Source organism: Condylura cristata, unplaced genomic scaffold (genome assembly GCF_000260355.1).
Source record: "Condylura cristata isolate star-nosed mole 26May11 unplaced genomic scaffold, ConCri1.0 scaffold00004, whole genome shotgun sequence".
NCBI lineage: Eukaryota > Metazoa > Chordata > Mammalia > Eulipotyphla > Talpidae > Condylura > Condylura cristata.
This window is the reverse complement of record NW_004567105.1, coordinates 32,409,541-32,424,945: the sequence shown is the minus strand read 5'-3', so window position 1 is coordinate 32,424,945 and position 15,405 is coordinate 32,409,541. Positions and strand designations below refer to the sequence as shown.

At 40.1% G+C, this 15,405-nt stretch overlaps 1 protein-coding gene across 2 annotated transcripts; it reads left to right on the top strand.

Annotated features, from left to right (window-relative positions):
• The first annotated feature begins 923 nt into the window (after positions 1-923).
• Positions 924-15,034, top strand: SLC35E3 (solute carrier family 35, member E3). Of its 2 annotated transcripts, XM_004675907.2 has the most exons (5): positions 924-1,504; positions 2,354-2,464; positions 6,261-6,419; positions 9,958-10,040; positions 13,991-14,240. In XM_004675907.2, exons 1-5 carry the CDS (start codon positions 1,103-1,105, stop codon positions 14,175-14,177), a joined length of 942 nt encoding a protein of 313 aa, XP_004675964.1. In that variant the 5' UTR covers positions 924-1,102; the 3' UTR covers positions 14,178-14,240. The 2 variants fall into 2 exon arrangements, with proteins under 2 accessions (XP_004675964.1, XP_012576031.1); XM_012720577.1 differs by lacking the exon at positions 2,354-2,464 and having other exon boundaries at positions 13,991-15,034.
• The last annotated feature ends 371 nt before the right edge of the window (positions 15,035-15,405 follow it).

The window sequence follows — 15,405 nt, the reverse complement described above, 5'->3', positions numbered from 1 at the left end:
GAACAGGCAGATCAACAAAGTACACTGCTGAGGGGAGCAGCGGGCGGGTCAGGAGAGGTCTGCCGCGCCATGTGGTCTCCTCCGGGGCAGGCTGGGATCGAACTCATGCGGAAGTGGCTTTAGCTTCTTAATGCAGTGCTTTAACCCGTTGCGCCACCAGGGAGGGCCCCCCTTTCTATTTTTAAATAAAGATAAATGAGCTGATCATTATCCAATCAAAAAATAAGGTGACAGATGAAAAAACGAAACACATCAGTTGAAGCAATCTTTGAAAAGGCCAACAAACAAATTATGAGCAATTCTAATCAAAGACAAAACTCACCTGCATATTGCTTAGAAAAAGCAAAGGTGATGTAACAACAGGCGAAATAGCAATAAAGAATGCAACCGTAACCATCTCTATTAGGACATTTACGTAAAATGCACACTTTTCTAGAATAATATAAGGCCAAATGCTGATTTTTTTTTAAAGATTCTTAACAATTTGGTAGCCATGATGAATACAATAGGTTCATCACACTGTCTATTCTTCTATGTGTTTAGAAATGCTTAAAAATACGCTGTCAAGAATATATCTTTCCCTCTCTAGCAAGGGCTAAATACTCAGCACCTGTCTCCTACGAAAAACGCGCCAAACCTGTCTGCACTCCACAAGCGTGAGAGGCAGCGATCTAACAAGTCCAGTCAGCGGACAAACAGGACAGTTCAAACTTCGGGAGAGGGATCCCCTGTGAGGCCAGTCTAGGTCCGGAACAGACGGCAGAGGAGACCAGAAACCAAAGACGCAGCCCGCCACACCCAGACTCTCGCGCCTGCGCGGTGTGGGCGGAAGCGCTGGCTCCTGGGTCACGTGGCCGGGGCGGAGGGGGGCGGGGCGTGCGGGACGTGCCACCGCGTCCGCCTGCTGAGTGGGTGGGTGGTGGCGGAGCATGTGTGAGCCACAGAGGTTGCCGCTTGCCTGGGAGCTGAAGGGTGCCTGCCTCTCTCGGGCGGGACGGTGAAGTCCGCGGCTGAAGGATTGCAGCAGAGGAGAAGGGGCTGCCCTGAGGGTTTGGAGGGCCCAGATTTCGGGGGGAGGGGGGACGTCCCGGCCGCGAGGAGTATGGCATCGCTGGCTGACCGAGTGCGGGGCAATGGGCGCATCGCCGCCGGGCTCCTGCTCAACCTGCTGGTGTCCATCTGCATCGTGTTTCTCAACAAATGGATCTATGTGCACCACGGCTTCCCCAACATGAGCCTCACGCTGGTGCACTTCGTGGTCACCTGGCTAGGCTTGTTTATCTGCCAGAAACTGGACATATTTGCCCCCAAAAGTCTGCCGCCTTCCAGACTCCTCCTCCTGGCTCTCAGCTTCTGTGGCTTCGTGGTCTTCACCAACCTCTCCCTGCAGAACAACACCATAGGCACCTATCAGCTGGCCAAGGCCATGACCACGCCGGTGATCATAGTCATCCAGACGCTCTGTTACAAGAAAACCTTCTCCACCAAAATACAACTCACGCTGGTGAGTAGCTCCAGCTTCGCTAGGTGAACCTCTAACAACTCAACTTCTGGACCGGCTTTCTTCCCGGGAAATTTGAATATTTAACCTTGCGCCAAGCTTTTTTCCATCATCTCGAAATCCACACATGAGTCATCTGTGAGCACGTGAAACTGCTTATTTGGGGAAGATGGAAAAAAAATCTATCTTGTCACTCTGTTGAGCTCTTAGCCTGGAAGAATGTGCCTTATGCAATTTAATCATTACCGTTTGGTGAAAATCCGTAAATGTGGTCGGTAAGAAAAGAAAGCAGTATGGAGGCAATTCATTGTATCAGAATATCTGCAAAAGCTGAAGTTGAAAAACAGGTCTCCTCTCACAGGGGAATTAGAACATGGATGTAAACGTTAAAATTTTACCATAAAATACAGGTCCTTGATGTTTGCAGCGGTATTTTGCAGAGGTGTCTGTCTTTAAGTGAATGGAGGTTCCCACTCAATTTTGGAACTTGTAATTTACAGTATTTAAAATCCTAATGGTTTTGGTACATGTTTATGTTGGTATGCTTATCCACTAGTTTGCTGGCCATGTTCTTGTATCTGCATGCATATGGAAGTCCTTTCTTGCAAAGTGCAATAGCGAACTCATCGCTTTCAGTAGAATTAAATGGGAATGCAAATATAGAAACTCACATTTCACTTTGAGGAAACAGGATTAGTAGTCACTTTTTTCAAATGGAAAAAAAAAAGACTATCAAGGTTCATTGTTTCCCAGTGATATTTTTATGATTCATTTTCTAAGACACGGAAAGGAATACTAAGTTTATGATTTATGACTTTAACCTGAACAACATTTACCTCTTTTTCTTTACAGATTCCTATTACTTTAGGTGTAATCCTAAATTCTTATTACGATGTGAAGTTTAATTTCCTTGGAATGGTGTTTGCTGCTCTTGGTGTTTTAGTTACATCTCTTTATCAAGTGGTTGGTAATTTTTTTATTCTTTATGTTCCTTTTTAGCAGATTTCATAAATTTTGAAGCTGTATCCCAAGGTTTAGAAAATACAGTATAGAGACAATAGACTGTTGGGAAGAAAGCATAATTGCATAAATTGTCTGACTCAAGGTGAAGAAAAGAAAGGCGAAAAAGAGAAACTTGGGTGTATGATGTTCACCAAATACCTACCCACCTGTTTGTAAGTGCATAATACCCATGCTTAACAGTTTGAATTTGGGGTAACATTATATTACTTCTGGGAAATCTTTTCAAAATGTGTAGTAAGGTTCTTGAAAACTGAGCTCATCGGTTATATTGAACATTTGCTCTTTAATTATAACATTGTGAAGGCATGAGTACACATCCAAAAATTTTAATGAGAAAGGAAAATTTCTGATTTATAAATCTTTGCTTCATAAGATAATGCTGTTGTTACAACTTGAATATTGGCTTCTAATAATTTGTCTATGTTAATGGAGAACTTTATAGCAATGGGTATTTCACTTGTGTTAGCACAGTGCTTTGCCTGTAAAAGGCATTCATTAAATTGTTCATGGATTTACTTCATTACCATAAAATCTCAATAAGTATGTTTTTCATTTTTTATAGAGTGGGGAAAAAATAACTTGGTGTTAGGTGCAGTGAAACAGTATTTTCTCTATACTGAAAACCTTGGACTGGAAATTCTGGGTGTGCCTGCATGGGGAACCAGTACCAAAATGTGTAGCCAGTTTTACTTTTTTCACAAACATCCGTTAGTTAAAAACAAAGGCATTTTTGTTATGAAAGCTAGGAATTCAGTAATACCACCATAGCAGCCTAACCTTTTTGGTACTGATCATTTCTAAAACATAAAGATTCAGAGGTTAAGTATATTTTTTAGTGCCAGGGAAACCGTTTAGAGGGGACCAGTGGCATGAAAAAATAAATAAAGCACCCCCACATCTTGTCTTTTAACTCTAAAATATTCTTTTACTACAGAGAAACTCAGCCTTGTTCTTTAAATAATAATCATATTTGGTTGTAATTCAGTGAATTTAAATTTTGTTAAATTAACTTTTTAGCTAGTATGTGTTAAATATGACAAGAAATTTTATTTGTTTATTGTATTCCTTTAATTTCAATCCATGGTATTTACTGCCCATGCCAGTATAACTGTTTTTGTTCACACAAGTCTTGAAGTTGCTATAGATTTGAATCAAAGATTCTATATACCTCAGGTAAATAACTGAAATGAAATGAGTTGACCAAGGAATAATTATAAACTAAGTAATGGATAGGGTTTTGTATTGCTATTAAATAGTAAAAATACTATGACAAAATTAGTATATTACCAAAAAATTACATTTGAAGTTATGTTTTCCCACTGTATCTTTGTGTAATTTCTAAACTATTTCTACTTATACTGATGGAGCGTTAAAAGGAGCTAAAATATGAGTGGTCAGCTGTTAGCTTAAGTTGTAGAAAGATGATCAATTCATTCCTTCAGCAGATTTCAACAGGTAAAAGGAGGAAAAGCAGCTACATTATACAAACATGTAGAGAACCAATCATAGTAGCATAGCCCAGAGTAAGAGGGATGTTCTGAGGAACACCAGGGAGAGAGGGCAGTTCTCTAAGAGGTTGGTGAGGTGAGACTTCATAGAAAAGGTAATTGAAATTTAAGAATACACAACAAATTACTTAGCAAGGAAATAGAGCAGAGGTCTTTCTTTCCAATGATGTGTGAAAGTACTTTTGGAGAACTTGATTTGTTGGGTGAGGCTATGGAAAGACAGACTGAGGAGTGGGTGCAAACAGATGGCACAGAGTCTTAAATGTCATGGAAAGGAAGTGTGCTCATGTTCTAGAAACTTAACTCTGGTGGCAATGACGGGTGACTCAGAGAGGGAAGAAAGAGTGACAGGCTGAGCCCTAGGAAACTTCATTGCTCAAAGGGAAGACAAAAAGAATTGACAATTGGCAATTGACATGGAAAGGAAAAAATAGTCTCCAGAGACCTGATTGAACATGCATGAAGAAAGTAAAGAGTCTGCTCCTTGAAGGAGATGATATCCTTAGTTGTTGGAGTAACACAGTGGGAGCTAACTTGGGGAAGAAAGTAATGATGTTGATATTAAACAACTTTCTGTGGGTCATCTAACTTAAGATGGCCAGTAAGCTGTTGAAGATGTCACTGTAAGGAACTCGAGTTGTAGATTGAATACTATTTGCTACTGGGAAATGAAAGAAGGCCAGACATCTACCTTAAAAACATCAAGGGAAGAAAATGGTGAGGAAGCACAGCACACCAGAAGTCAGGTTCTTCGAAGAGAAATTGGCAGATCCTGTCAAGAACTGCAGCAGGAAGAGGGCTATAAGGTCATTGGAGCCATGGCGCCCTCTGCAAAAGCAGTTTCAGGAAAGAGGTGGTAGGCAGAAGTCACACTGCACCCCAGTCAGGGAATATGGAGCTCCAAGGAATCACCACCATTCCGGGCAGTTCTGTGCAAACAGGCCACTTAAGCGGTGGGCTGGAATGGCAGGCATGCACTGCACACACGCTGTGTGCCCCTAGCAGCGGGCAGCAGAAGAATCAATTCTTTGTTCTTCATATTCACAGGAGATTCTTAGATTCCTGAATGCTGGCAGCAATATGTTTCAGATTTCCTGCACTTCTATTTTTGTCTTGGTGAATTTTTGTAGACTTAGAATTTATGTAACAGGATACCCAGACCTAGAGGAAAAAAGAACTATGTAGAAACAGTTACTCAAAAGTCTGTTGTCCTTCCAGATCATAGTCCAACAGCCCTCTCAGATTTTCTTTACAGCTTCCTTTTCAGTCATGTTTCCGATATATTTTCAGGACTAATGAGATTTGAGGCATTGGTTTTACTGAGGGAGAGGGTCTTTTACGGTTTGTGATTATCTAATTTATTGAGGTGTGTTTGGGGATTACCCACAGAAAAGTCATGCTTGAAGAGGAAAAGTCCTTCTACTATTGATTGGGGTCTCTGAAGCGAATGGAAAGATTTCCTGTCCCTTTAAGTCGCACGTGCTGGCAAGTGCTTGGGAGGGCAGAGAGGCTGTCAGTCTCTAACTAGCCTGCCCTGTGGGCTCAGTCTTCTCATTCTGATGTCATTTCTAGAAATGAAGCCTGTCACTTCATATATCCTTTCTTATTACCTACATGTCCATTTCTGCCTCTCTCACCCAGCTTCCTGGTGCTTGTCGACCCCTGTAAGTACTGACTTTTCACCATTTACTGAGCCTGGGAGCAAAGAGTGTTTTCCCCTCCTTCTTTATAATTGAAAAGAAAATAGAGGAGCAGAAGTTGAATTTATAAAATTTTCAATCAACCAGGTTACTTAAAGGATATTCATCTGGGCCCTCCCTGGTGGCGCAGCAGGTTAAAGCACAGCACTAAGAAGCTAGAGCCACTTCAGCATGAGTTCGATCCCCACCCTGGAGGTGACCCACATGGAAAGGCAGACCTCTCCTGACCTGCCCGCCGCTCCCGTCAGCAATATACTTCATCAGTCAGCCTGTTCTGCTCCCCACTCTGTCTATGGTGAATCCTCTCACCACCCCTGCACCTCTGCCCGGTACCCCAGTTCTGTATGCATAAATAATTTTTTTTTTTTAAAAAGGATATTCATCTGTATTACTGATCTTTGAAGTCTTATAGAATAGACAGTTCCATGCCCTACATTTCCATCTTTGAGGTTAAGGTTGCACCCTGTCATTTATGGAGTGATTGTATATTTTTGCTGTCTAACTTGTCTTTAATCTCCTAATTTTCAGTGGGTAGGAGCCAAACAGCATGAATTGCAAGTCAATTCCATGCAGCTGCTGTATTACCAGGCGCCCATGTCTTCTGCCATGTTGCTGATCGCTGTACCCTTCTTTGAGCCAATGTTTGGAGAAGGAGGGTTATTTGGTCCTTGGTCAGTTTCTGCTTTGGTAAGGTCTGTTTTGGTGTCTAAGAAACAGCATGCTTATCATCTCTCTGGTCTTGATACAATTTTTAGTTTTCAGAGCATTATCAGTGACCCATTCTCACACTTAATCCTAGTCATCTTTCAGACAAAGGAAGCATTACTTTGAGCTGAATAAATGGAGGCCCAAAAATGTTAAGAGATTGCCTGTAGTCATTAGCAAAACCAGAATTCAGGCTAGAATGCAGGTCTTTGGCTATCTGGTTACTGTTCTTACTAAGTTACAACTCATAAATAATTTGGACTTTTTCTTTTTTTGATAATGAAAATATGGTTCTCTTGAGTTTGTTTTAATGATATGAATAGTATGTGCTCAGTGTATAGATTTTGAACATACATGAAAATATAAAGAGAAGCAAGTTCCCTCAGAATCCTGCAACACTAAAGTAATCAAGTTACCTTTTTGGTGTATATCATTTCATGGATCTCCTTTTCATATACACATAGACCACACGTGTGTGTGATTTTATATACAAGGATTTATCATCTATATACTGTTTTTATCATAGGTTTCTTTTCCTCATGCTTCCTTATCTATACACACTTCACCATCCAATGGCCCTATCTTCACCCCTTGATGTAAGTTATGTTAGTTAATATGCTACACCTTTTACTTTCATATGTCACTAGTTCTCTGTTCTACCAGGCCCACATAAACACACAATACACATATATGTACATATTTATAAATTACTGTTTCTTTGATAAAAGTGGAATCGGATCACATATGACTTTCAGTATCTTGCTTTTTTTAGCATCTCATGAAATCTCTCCAAATTATTCTTCTCATTGTGTAATAGTTCCATTTCTTAGCCACTATGAATACTGTTGCAGTCCTCATCCTTGTATATGTGTCCTCGGGAACACATATGGCTTAGCATACAGGAGTATGCTAACAGAGATGTACTTTGGGACATATTAAGTTTTATATATGCATATGTGTATTCCCCTTACCTAGGAAAGGAATTTTGCTTTCAAAACTTCAATCTTTCGAACAGTTCATGGGAATGTCTATGCGTTGGTGGTATAAACTAACAAATTTACATAACCATTAACTCCATTCCGCACTGTCCTAGCACTTTGCAAATACTAGTTTGTGTGATCCTCATAACAACTTTATTACATGATTACTGTTTTTGTCCCTGAGGGGGAGTTTAATAACTGACTGGGGACCCCACAGCTGATGAGCAGAGCCAAAATCTGAGCTCACACATTCTGCTCCAAAGTCCATATTTTTAACTTCTACACTGTGTTGCCTGTGAGCAGGTTGGCAATTGTTTCAAATTCATGTCCTTCCCTTTTTTCTCCCTTGCTTTTTTCCAAGGTAGAAATCACTGATAGAAATATCCTTTCTCAGATATTTCCTCTTAATATTACAGAAGTTCTAATCATCTTAGTTACCTGGCCTTCAAGCCATCACAGCTTAAACACCATAAGCTAGAAAGGGAGACATTATTTGCCTTTGGCCCTCTGGTAGATTTGAAAAAAGCAAGCAGAAGAAAGGCCATTAAAAAAAGGTGAAGAAACTAAACCTAGCCATGAGGTGATTAATAAGGGGCAGTCACCTTCTGTCTTAATGTCCCTAGAGGGCACCATTACCTCAACGTAGAGCTTGTAATTGTTTCTAGTGATGTCTAAGTCATCAAGAACTCCATATGTGACTTTCTGTGCCTCTAGTAAAAGTTATGATAAAACTCTAAAAATTCTTTTTAAAATACTTAAGGGTGAAGTGTCTCATAATGTAACGCCTAATGCATATCACCATTATAAAAGCAGTAAAGTATCACTCTTTCAACCCAAGTAGGACACAAGTCTAACTGCCTTAATCCTCTGTGACCACACTGGTCTAAAAACTGAAATACCCACGTGGGACAGAAAAAATATCTCCAAATATCACATATTTTCTTTGGAATTTAAACTTCTTAATCATAACTAACATTTAATCTAAATTCTCTTGTTTTGGGAGATAGGAAGTGATTTTATAGCATTTTAAATAAAACTGTGGGATATGTTTGAACAGGCTAGTTGATTTATTTACTGTTTTACTCAGACATCGAGTGCTCTCACGTCTCCATGCTCTGACTCGTACTTCCCCTTAATTTAGAATTGTACCCAGGCTCCCTTCTTTAATCTATATATACATTTGAGATCCAAACACATTTCTTGCTTTCCTAGCCCCAAATTAAATCTGCCTAGAAGTCATACAACCTATTTTGGTTTGCCCAGGGGTGTTTTTCTCTTATTGCCCAACTTGTAAGTCCTGTGCAACAGGCTTACCTCTGGGGAAGCAGCCGCACAGAGAGGGTTATTGCAGGGATTCCAGAACCAGACTGCCAGGGCTCAAAGCTCAGTCCTGCCTCTTACTAGGTGAGCTCATATAAATGACTATCTTGTCTCTCTGGGCTCTTTTTTTCTCATCTGCAAAAAGGGAAAACATTTTACTACCTCATAGGTGTTTGGGAGGTTAAATGAGCTCATATATATATATATATATATATATATATATATATAACTTTAGAACAATCCTTGCCACCAATACTCTGTATGTGTAAGCTGGGATTATTATAATTTTTATTATATCCTCACATGGTTTCTAAGCTCTTTGAGAAAGAACCTCACAACGTCTGGCCTGACTTTGTAAATAATTAATGAATGTTTATTGTTTTATTTAAATAAACATCACTATGAGCAGTTCAATAGGAAAAAGATCCAGATGAATGTATGCCAAGGTGTTAATAGTGGTGAATGCCTGGAATTTCTTATTTTCTTTTTTTTGTATGATTATATATCATTTTTATAATAAAAAATTGTTACAAAATGGTTTTTGTTCAGATAGATAAGAAAAATGAACTGGACATTTGCATTCAGAGGCAGGATATGTTAAATAATTTTGCATTGGGATTTGTAAGCCAAGAAACATTTCTGAATACAGATCATCCCCCAATTTATGACAGCTCAATTTTACAGTGGTACAAAAGCAATGTATATGTAATAGAAACCACACTTGGAATTTGATTATGCCTTTTTCCAGGCTAGTAGTATGTGGTAGGGTGTTCTCTCAGGGTAACAACCAAAACGCTGTAAATGTGTTGTCACTTTCCCTACAGTGTTCAATAGACTGTGTGAGATACTAAGCCTATTGTTGTAAAATAGGCTTCCTGTTAGCAGATTTTGCACAGCTGTAGGCTAATACAAGTTTTCTGAGCTCATCTTAAAAGGCCCAGGCTGAGTTATGGTGCTCAGTAATTAGCGTAAGTGCCTTCAGCTTACTGTAACTTTAACATGCAGTGTTTATCAAGCTGTAAACCCATTGTTCTGTATTAGTCGCTCTTTTCTTCACCCTGTTTTTACTCTCTCCCAAGTTGTTTTTCTCTTTTCTAAAGTCGTATTCTTAATGGTTGTTACCTGAGTTTTTAGAAATGTCAGTGAAATGTATTTTTACTTTATGATTTTAATGTTGGCAGCTGCTTTGCTTTAATGATTTTCTTGTTGTTTATTTGCAGCTTATGGTGCTGCTGTCTGGAGTAATAGCTTTCATGGTGAACTTATCAATTTATTGGATCATTGGGAATACTTCACCAGTCACGTATCCTTTTCCTAACAAGTTCCAACTGCATAGGCTTTTTATTTGCCTGCACTCTGTCAGAGTCATTTCCTTATTTGAGTTTTGCACTTACTCTTAACATGACAAAACTGAGTAGAGTTATTTTTAACCTTGACTGTCTTACTACTGGCATCTGTAGAGGTTAAAGAAACATAAAATGAGGAAATGAGTTAGTTCTCTGTATCATGACTGTTTCGAAATTTCTTAATAGTGTTCTCTTCCCTTACTAAAATGAGCACAGAGCTCCATTTCTTGCAGAGTGTTAAATAAATGTTTGTTCAGTGAATAATGGGATGGATGCTTGGTTTTATTACTACAATTGTCACTATCTGTAGTAATAAAATAGAGGTGTGATCAACTCAGATAAGAAAAGATAATGTCAGATTACTGACCTCTGACTTGAGAGTATGTTTTTGTATTTACTTGGATATGGGTGTCCCTTTTTTTCAGTATTACTCCAAATTAAATGAAGTCATACCCTAAAGTCTGAATCAAAATTAACTGTTCATTTTTAACATTCTTCATGTCATTCTGTTTCTTTTACATTTCACTCTGAAGCAAATGCAAAGAAATACTGGAGTTTGCCTAAATCAAAGAGAGTTTAGTAAAGAAATAGTTTAGAGTACACCGAGTCCACAAGGTAAACAAGCAGCATATTTGCCATCTCCCAATAAGTAACAAGTGATCACAGTTGTTTTTCAAAACCAACATTTAGTAAATGTTTCTTTCGGACCAGGCACTATTTAAAATACTTTGTGTGTATCACACTGTTTATTTTTCAGTGGTAAATTCTGGAATTGTATTTTAAAGAAAAGCAAATGAAGGTGCAGGGGTTCACCCACACAGCTGAGAGGTGTGGTTTCCCAATTTGAACCTTTGCAGTCTTTTCCCAGTATTGTGCACTGTACTGCCGAATCAGATAGTCCCTGATAGAGAACACTCCTTCACTCCACAAGTACTTATTGACTACCCACTACAAGCCATTCACTGACCTAAGAAATATTATGTGCTAGGCATCATATATCACACAATGGGGATATGGCTGTGAACCAAAGAGACAAAAGCTTTGCTCTCACAAGCTAACTTTCTGGGGAGGAAGACTGGCCGTAAACAGGAAAAATCTAAAATAGTCCTATACAGTGTTAGGGATTAAGTTCCAAGGAGAATAAATAGAGGAGAGGATGTGATACACTGGGGTTGAAATTTTAGGTAGGGTGTTCAGGAAGGACTCAACAAGAAGATGCCATCTGAGTAAAAACTGGAAGGAAATGAGTTCACTCCATGCAGATGGAGATGAAGAGCCTTCCAGGCAGAGGGAACAGGTGAGAGGCCTGAGGAGCAGCAAGGAAACCTGTGTGAAAGGAGCGGGGGGAGCAGAGGGTAGACTATATTAGGACCATGGGAGGTAGCGGAAGCAAACAGAGTGTAGATTTTACATAAGGACTATTACTCTGGGCAGGTTGAGAAGCCACTAGAGTTTTGAGTGGAGAAATGACATCATTTTACTTACGTTTCATACTCTGAGTAGTTGTGTTGACAGTAGATTAAAACAAGGCTTCTCATCCTCAGTGCTAATTACCTTTCAGGCTGGACAATATTTTTGTTGCTCAGGCTTGTCCTGTACATGGTAGGATGTTTAACAGCATTCCTGGTGTCTACCCACTAAATACCAGTGGTGCCCCCTCTAATGATGACACAGTAACACCTGGTTAAGAATCACTGGCTGAAAGAGGCAAAGGGTGAAGGGAAACTGGGAGCCCCATAAACATTCTGACTTAGAAATAACGGTGGTTTAGTACCAAAATGGTAGCAATGGAGATGATGGGAAGTGGTTGGATTCTGTACATATTTTCAAGCAGAGCCATCAGGTTTTACTGATAAACTGTTTGTGAAGAATAAGAGGAAGCGAGGTTGAGTCAAGGATTGAGCATCATGGACTAGATGGCAGCAGCTGGGATAACTTGGAGTGGGGAGGAAGATCAAGACAAGTCCTGGTAAACAACTTCAGGGTCGAGTTGTCAGCTGGAGACACTCCAGTCATTGGGGTGAGACTGGTGGAGACTATCAGGAAAACAAGTAGAGGGAAAGATCCCCCAGGTTGAATCCTGTGTTCCTTCAGTGTTCAGCGAGATGAGAGAGGGAGCAAGTCGAAGTCTGGGGAAGGAGCACAGTGCTGTAGAAAGCAGGTGAGGAGGTGCTTGTGATTCTGACCAGGGCTTTCTGAATGCCTGAGAGAAAGCCTGGCTGGAGCAGGAGGGAGAATTAAGAGAGGAATTGCAATTTTTATCTTTTTAATTTACAGAAGAAATCTTTTTAGTTTTTTCAATTTGTAAAAGGATTTCTTTAAATTCCCTTCCATCCCTCTATGGCAGTATCACTAATGGATCATGATTGACCTACAGGAAAGGCTAAGGGGTAAAGAAATACCAAAGTATTAGAGCTGCTGCACTTGAAAATAGCTCATAATTGAACATAAAGCATATTTATGGTGATTATAATTAACAGCCTGGGAAGATCCTCTGCCTTTCAGGAAATCGCCTCTGTTGGGTCAGTCCCATATATATTTGCACGCCAACTTTGCCACCTAATAGCCCTGTGATCCTTGAACCTCAACAGCATAGTAGCCCAGGCACCTAGCCTGGCCTCTGCTCACCTTCCAGCTGCTCAGTTGCAGTCAGGAACTAGCAGTAAACTGGTACAACGTCCTTAATTGAGTTTATGTGGAGAAAGGAAAGTTGCCCCAAGAAAATAAAACAATGTCATGTGTAAATTATTTTCAGAGAAGAGGAAAGAGCCTGGGCTTTGAAGTCAGAGATACCCAGGTCACCTCTCACTTCTTCTGAAATAGGAGAGATCATGTCTACAGTGTGGATCATTGTGTTTGAGAGAATATGTGTCAAGCACTGGCAGATGCCTATTAAGTGTAAGTACCGCCATTGGTGCCTATGAGTACAGATAATATATGTGGTGCTTACTGTCTGCCAGAAACTTGGCACATATCAACTTATACTGCATCCTCACAGTCACCCTGAGGTAGCTATTATATTGTTGCATTTTATGCACGAGACTGAGACAGGGGAAACTGGTTCTCAGATTGTTGGGGACACAACTCCTCTTTCAGCAAACATTTGACAAATGATAAAATACAAATACATATATGGGAAAATCATTTAAAATATGACAAAGAGAATTTTTAAAGAAATAGAGCATGTGTTTAGTGTGTTTTTTAAATGAACAAATGGTTTGGAAACTAGCAGAATACTAGCCTGTTTGTGTACGTAAACACAAACTTTAGAGCGCAGTAGGTCAAACTGTGCTTGCACTCCAGCTCTGCTGCTTACTCTGATCTTCAGGTCACTTACATTCCCTGTGCCTCTATGGCTGTAGAATGGGAAGCGGGAAACTGCAGTGATGGGAAATGTGATGTGACAAGAGCGGCCACAGCACACGGACCTAACGTAGTGTCGGCGTGTAGCTGGTGGTTGGGCTCAGTGCATTCCCTTTGCCTCCTAAACTTGACCTTCTGGGTGTATTCACCTGGAGTCAGCTCTCTGGCATCTTACACCTCTGGCCTCGTTTGCCATGGAAAGTTTATTAGAAATCGCACTATAAAGCATCACAGATTGTTATACAGAAGATCTTGTCTATACCTTGCTCTGAATTTCTCAACCTATTATTCTTTTACTTTGGAGAGGTCAACAGGCATAGTTGAGGTAGTCTGCTATCACTGCCTAATTACTAAACCCAACTTGAAGAGACTCAAGTTAGCCTTGCACCTCACTGGGCCTTTTGGAGGGGGCAGAAAATGGTGGGGTGCTGCTGTTCACTGTGTTTCCTGCTATTTGTAGCCAAAAGAGGCTTTTGCTTTGCCTATGTGAGTGTGTGTGTACTCACAGTAACACTGCCTTTTAATCCTTAGCCAGAAACTTCAGCTACAACATGTTTGGACACTTCAAGTTCTGCATCACCTTATTTGGAGGATATGTTTTATTTAAGGATCCTTTGTCCGTTAATCAAGGGCTTGGCATGTTATGTACATTATTTGGTATCCTTGCCTATACTCATTTTAAGCTTGGTGAACAGGAAGGAAACAAGAGTAAGCTGGTACAACGTCCTTAATTGAGTTTTTGTGGAGAAAAGAGAGTCGCCCCAAGAAGACAAAATAATGCTGTATAAGTTATTTTCAAAGAAGGAAAACAAATGATAAAGCAAAATTCATGGTGGTGTGCAAGAAGTAATACAAAAGAAATGTTACTCGTAAATATGACTTTCTCTTTTTGAACACCCTTTTTCTCTCAAAATTTAATTATCACTCATCTTTTCTGCAAAGATGATTGTATGAAATACAGAGGATGGTTTGGTTATACTGAATGAAGTTCTATAATGACAAAGGAATTCAAATTACATACTACAGCTGTTTTGTGGCTTCAGTATGCATCTGCCTCTGTGTGAAGGGCACCTCTTGCTCCTAGATCAGCCCCAGTGTGAGCTCTGTTACCATTTCAGACATAGTGTTCAAGTCAGAATTTAACTCTAGGACTCCTAATTTAGTTGGGTTAGTGTAACTTCCTGCTTAACTTCATTATAGAAATAGTTGTCATATATAAAAAGCTAAGTAATTGTAAAGAAGATGATCTTAAGACAAAGTCCAACTCTAAAAGTACTATTTTTCTAGGAGAAATCTGATAGGTCATACATTATCCAAAAAAAAAAAAAAAACAGCCTACACTTTCTACAAATATTCTCTTGTTTTTGAATTTTCAGTGAATTCTAGAAACTAAATGTGGAATTAGAAAAAAAGCAGTTCCGGGGCCTCCCTGGTGGCACAGGAGTCAAAGACAGCACTACCAAGCTACACGCAGCCACTGCAGCAGATGTTCCACTCCCCACACTCACCCCTACCTGCCAGGGAGCTAACCCACATGATGCAGCGGACCTCTCCTCAACAGTGTTTCAGTACATCTGCCCGTTCTGTTCCCCACTCTGTCTCAGGAATCCTCTCCCCACCTCCCACCCCTTGCACCGCTGGCCTACACCCTAGTTCTTGTATGCATAAATAAATACTAAAAGAAAAAAACAGTTCCATGTTTAATGTCCTAAGGAAAATAGTATAGATGGAACTGAACAAGGTTCTTACATCTTGACTGCTGTTCTCGCAACACCTCCCTGCTTTCACTTCCTACCCCGACATGAGAAGGCAACCATGGAGCTTTCTTTGGGTTAGAGAATTTAAAATGAACAACTTTCTGTAGCTGAGGGAAATTCATAGGCAACAAGTCAGGGCAAATGCTATCCAAGCGCTGAGCAGAATCTTGGGGAAAATACGAGGAAAGGCTGTGAGTAAGAA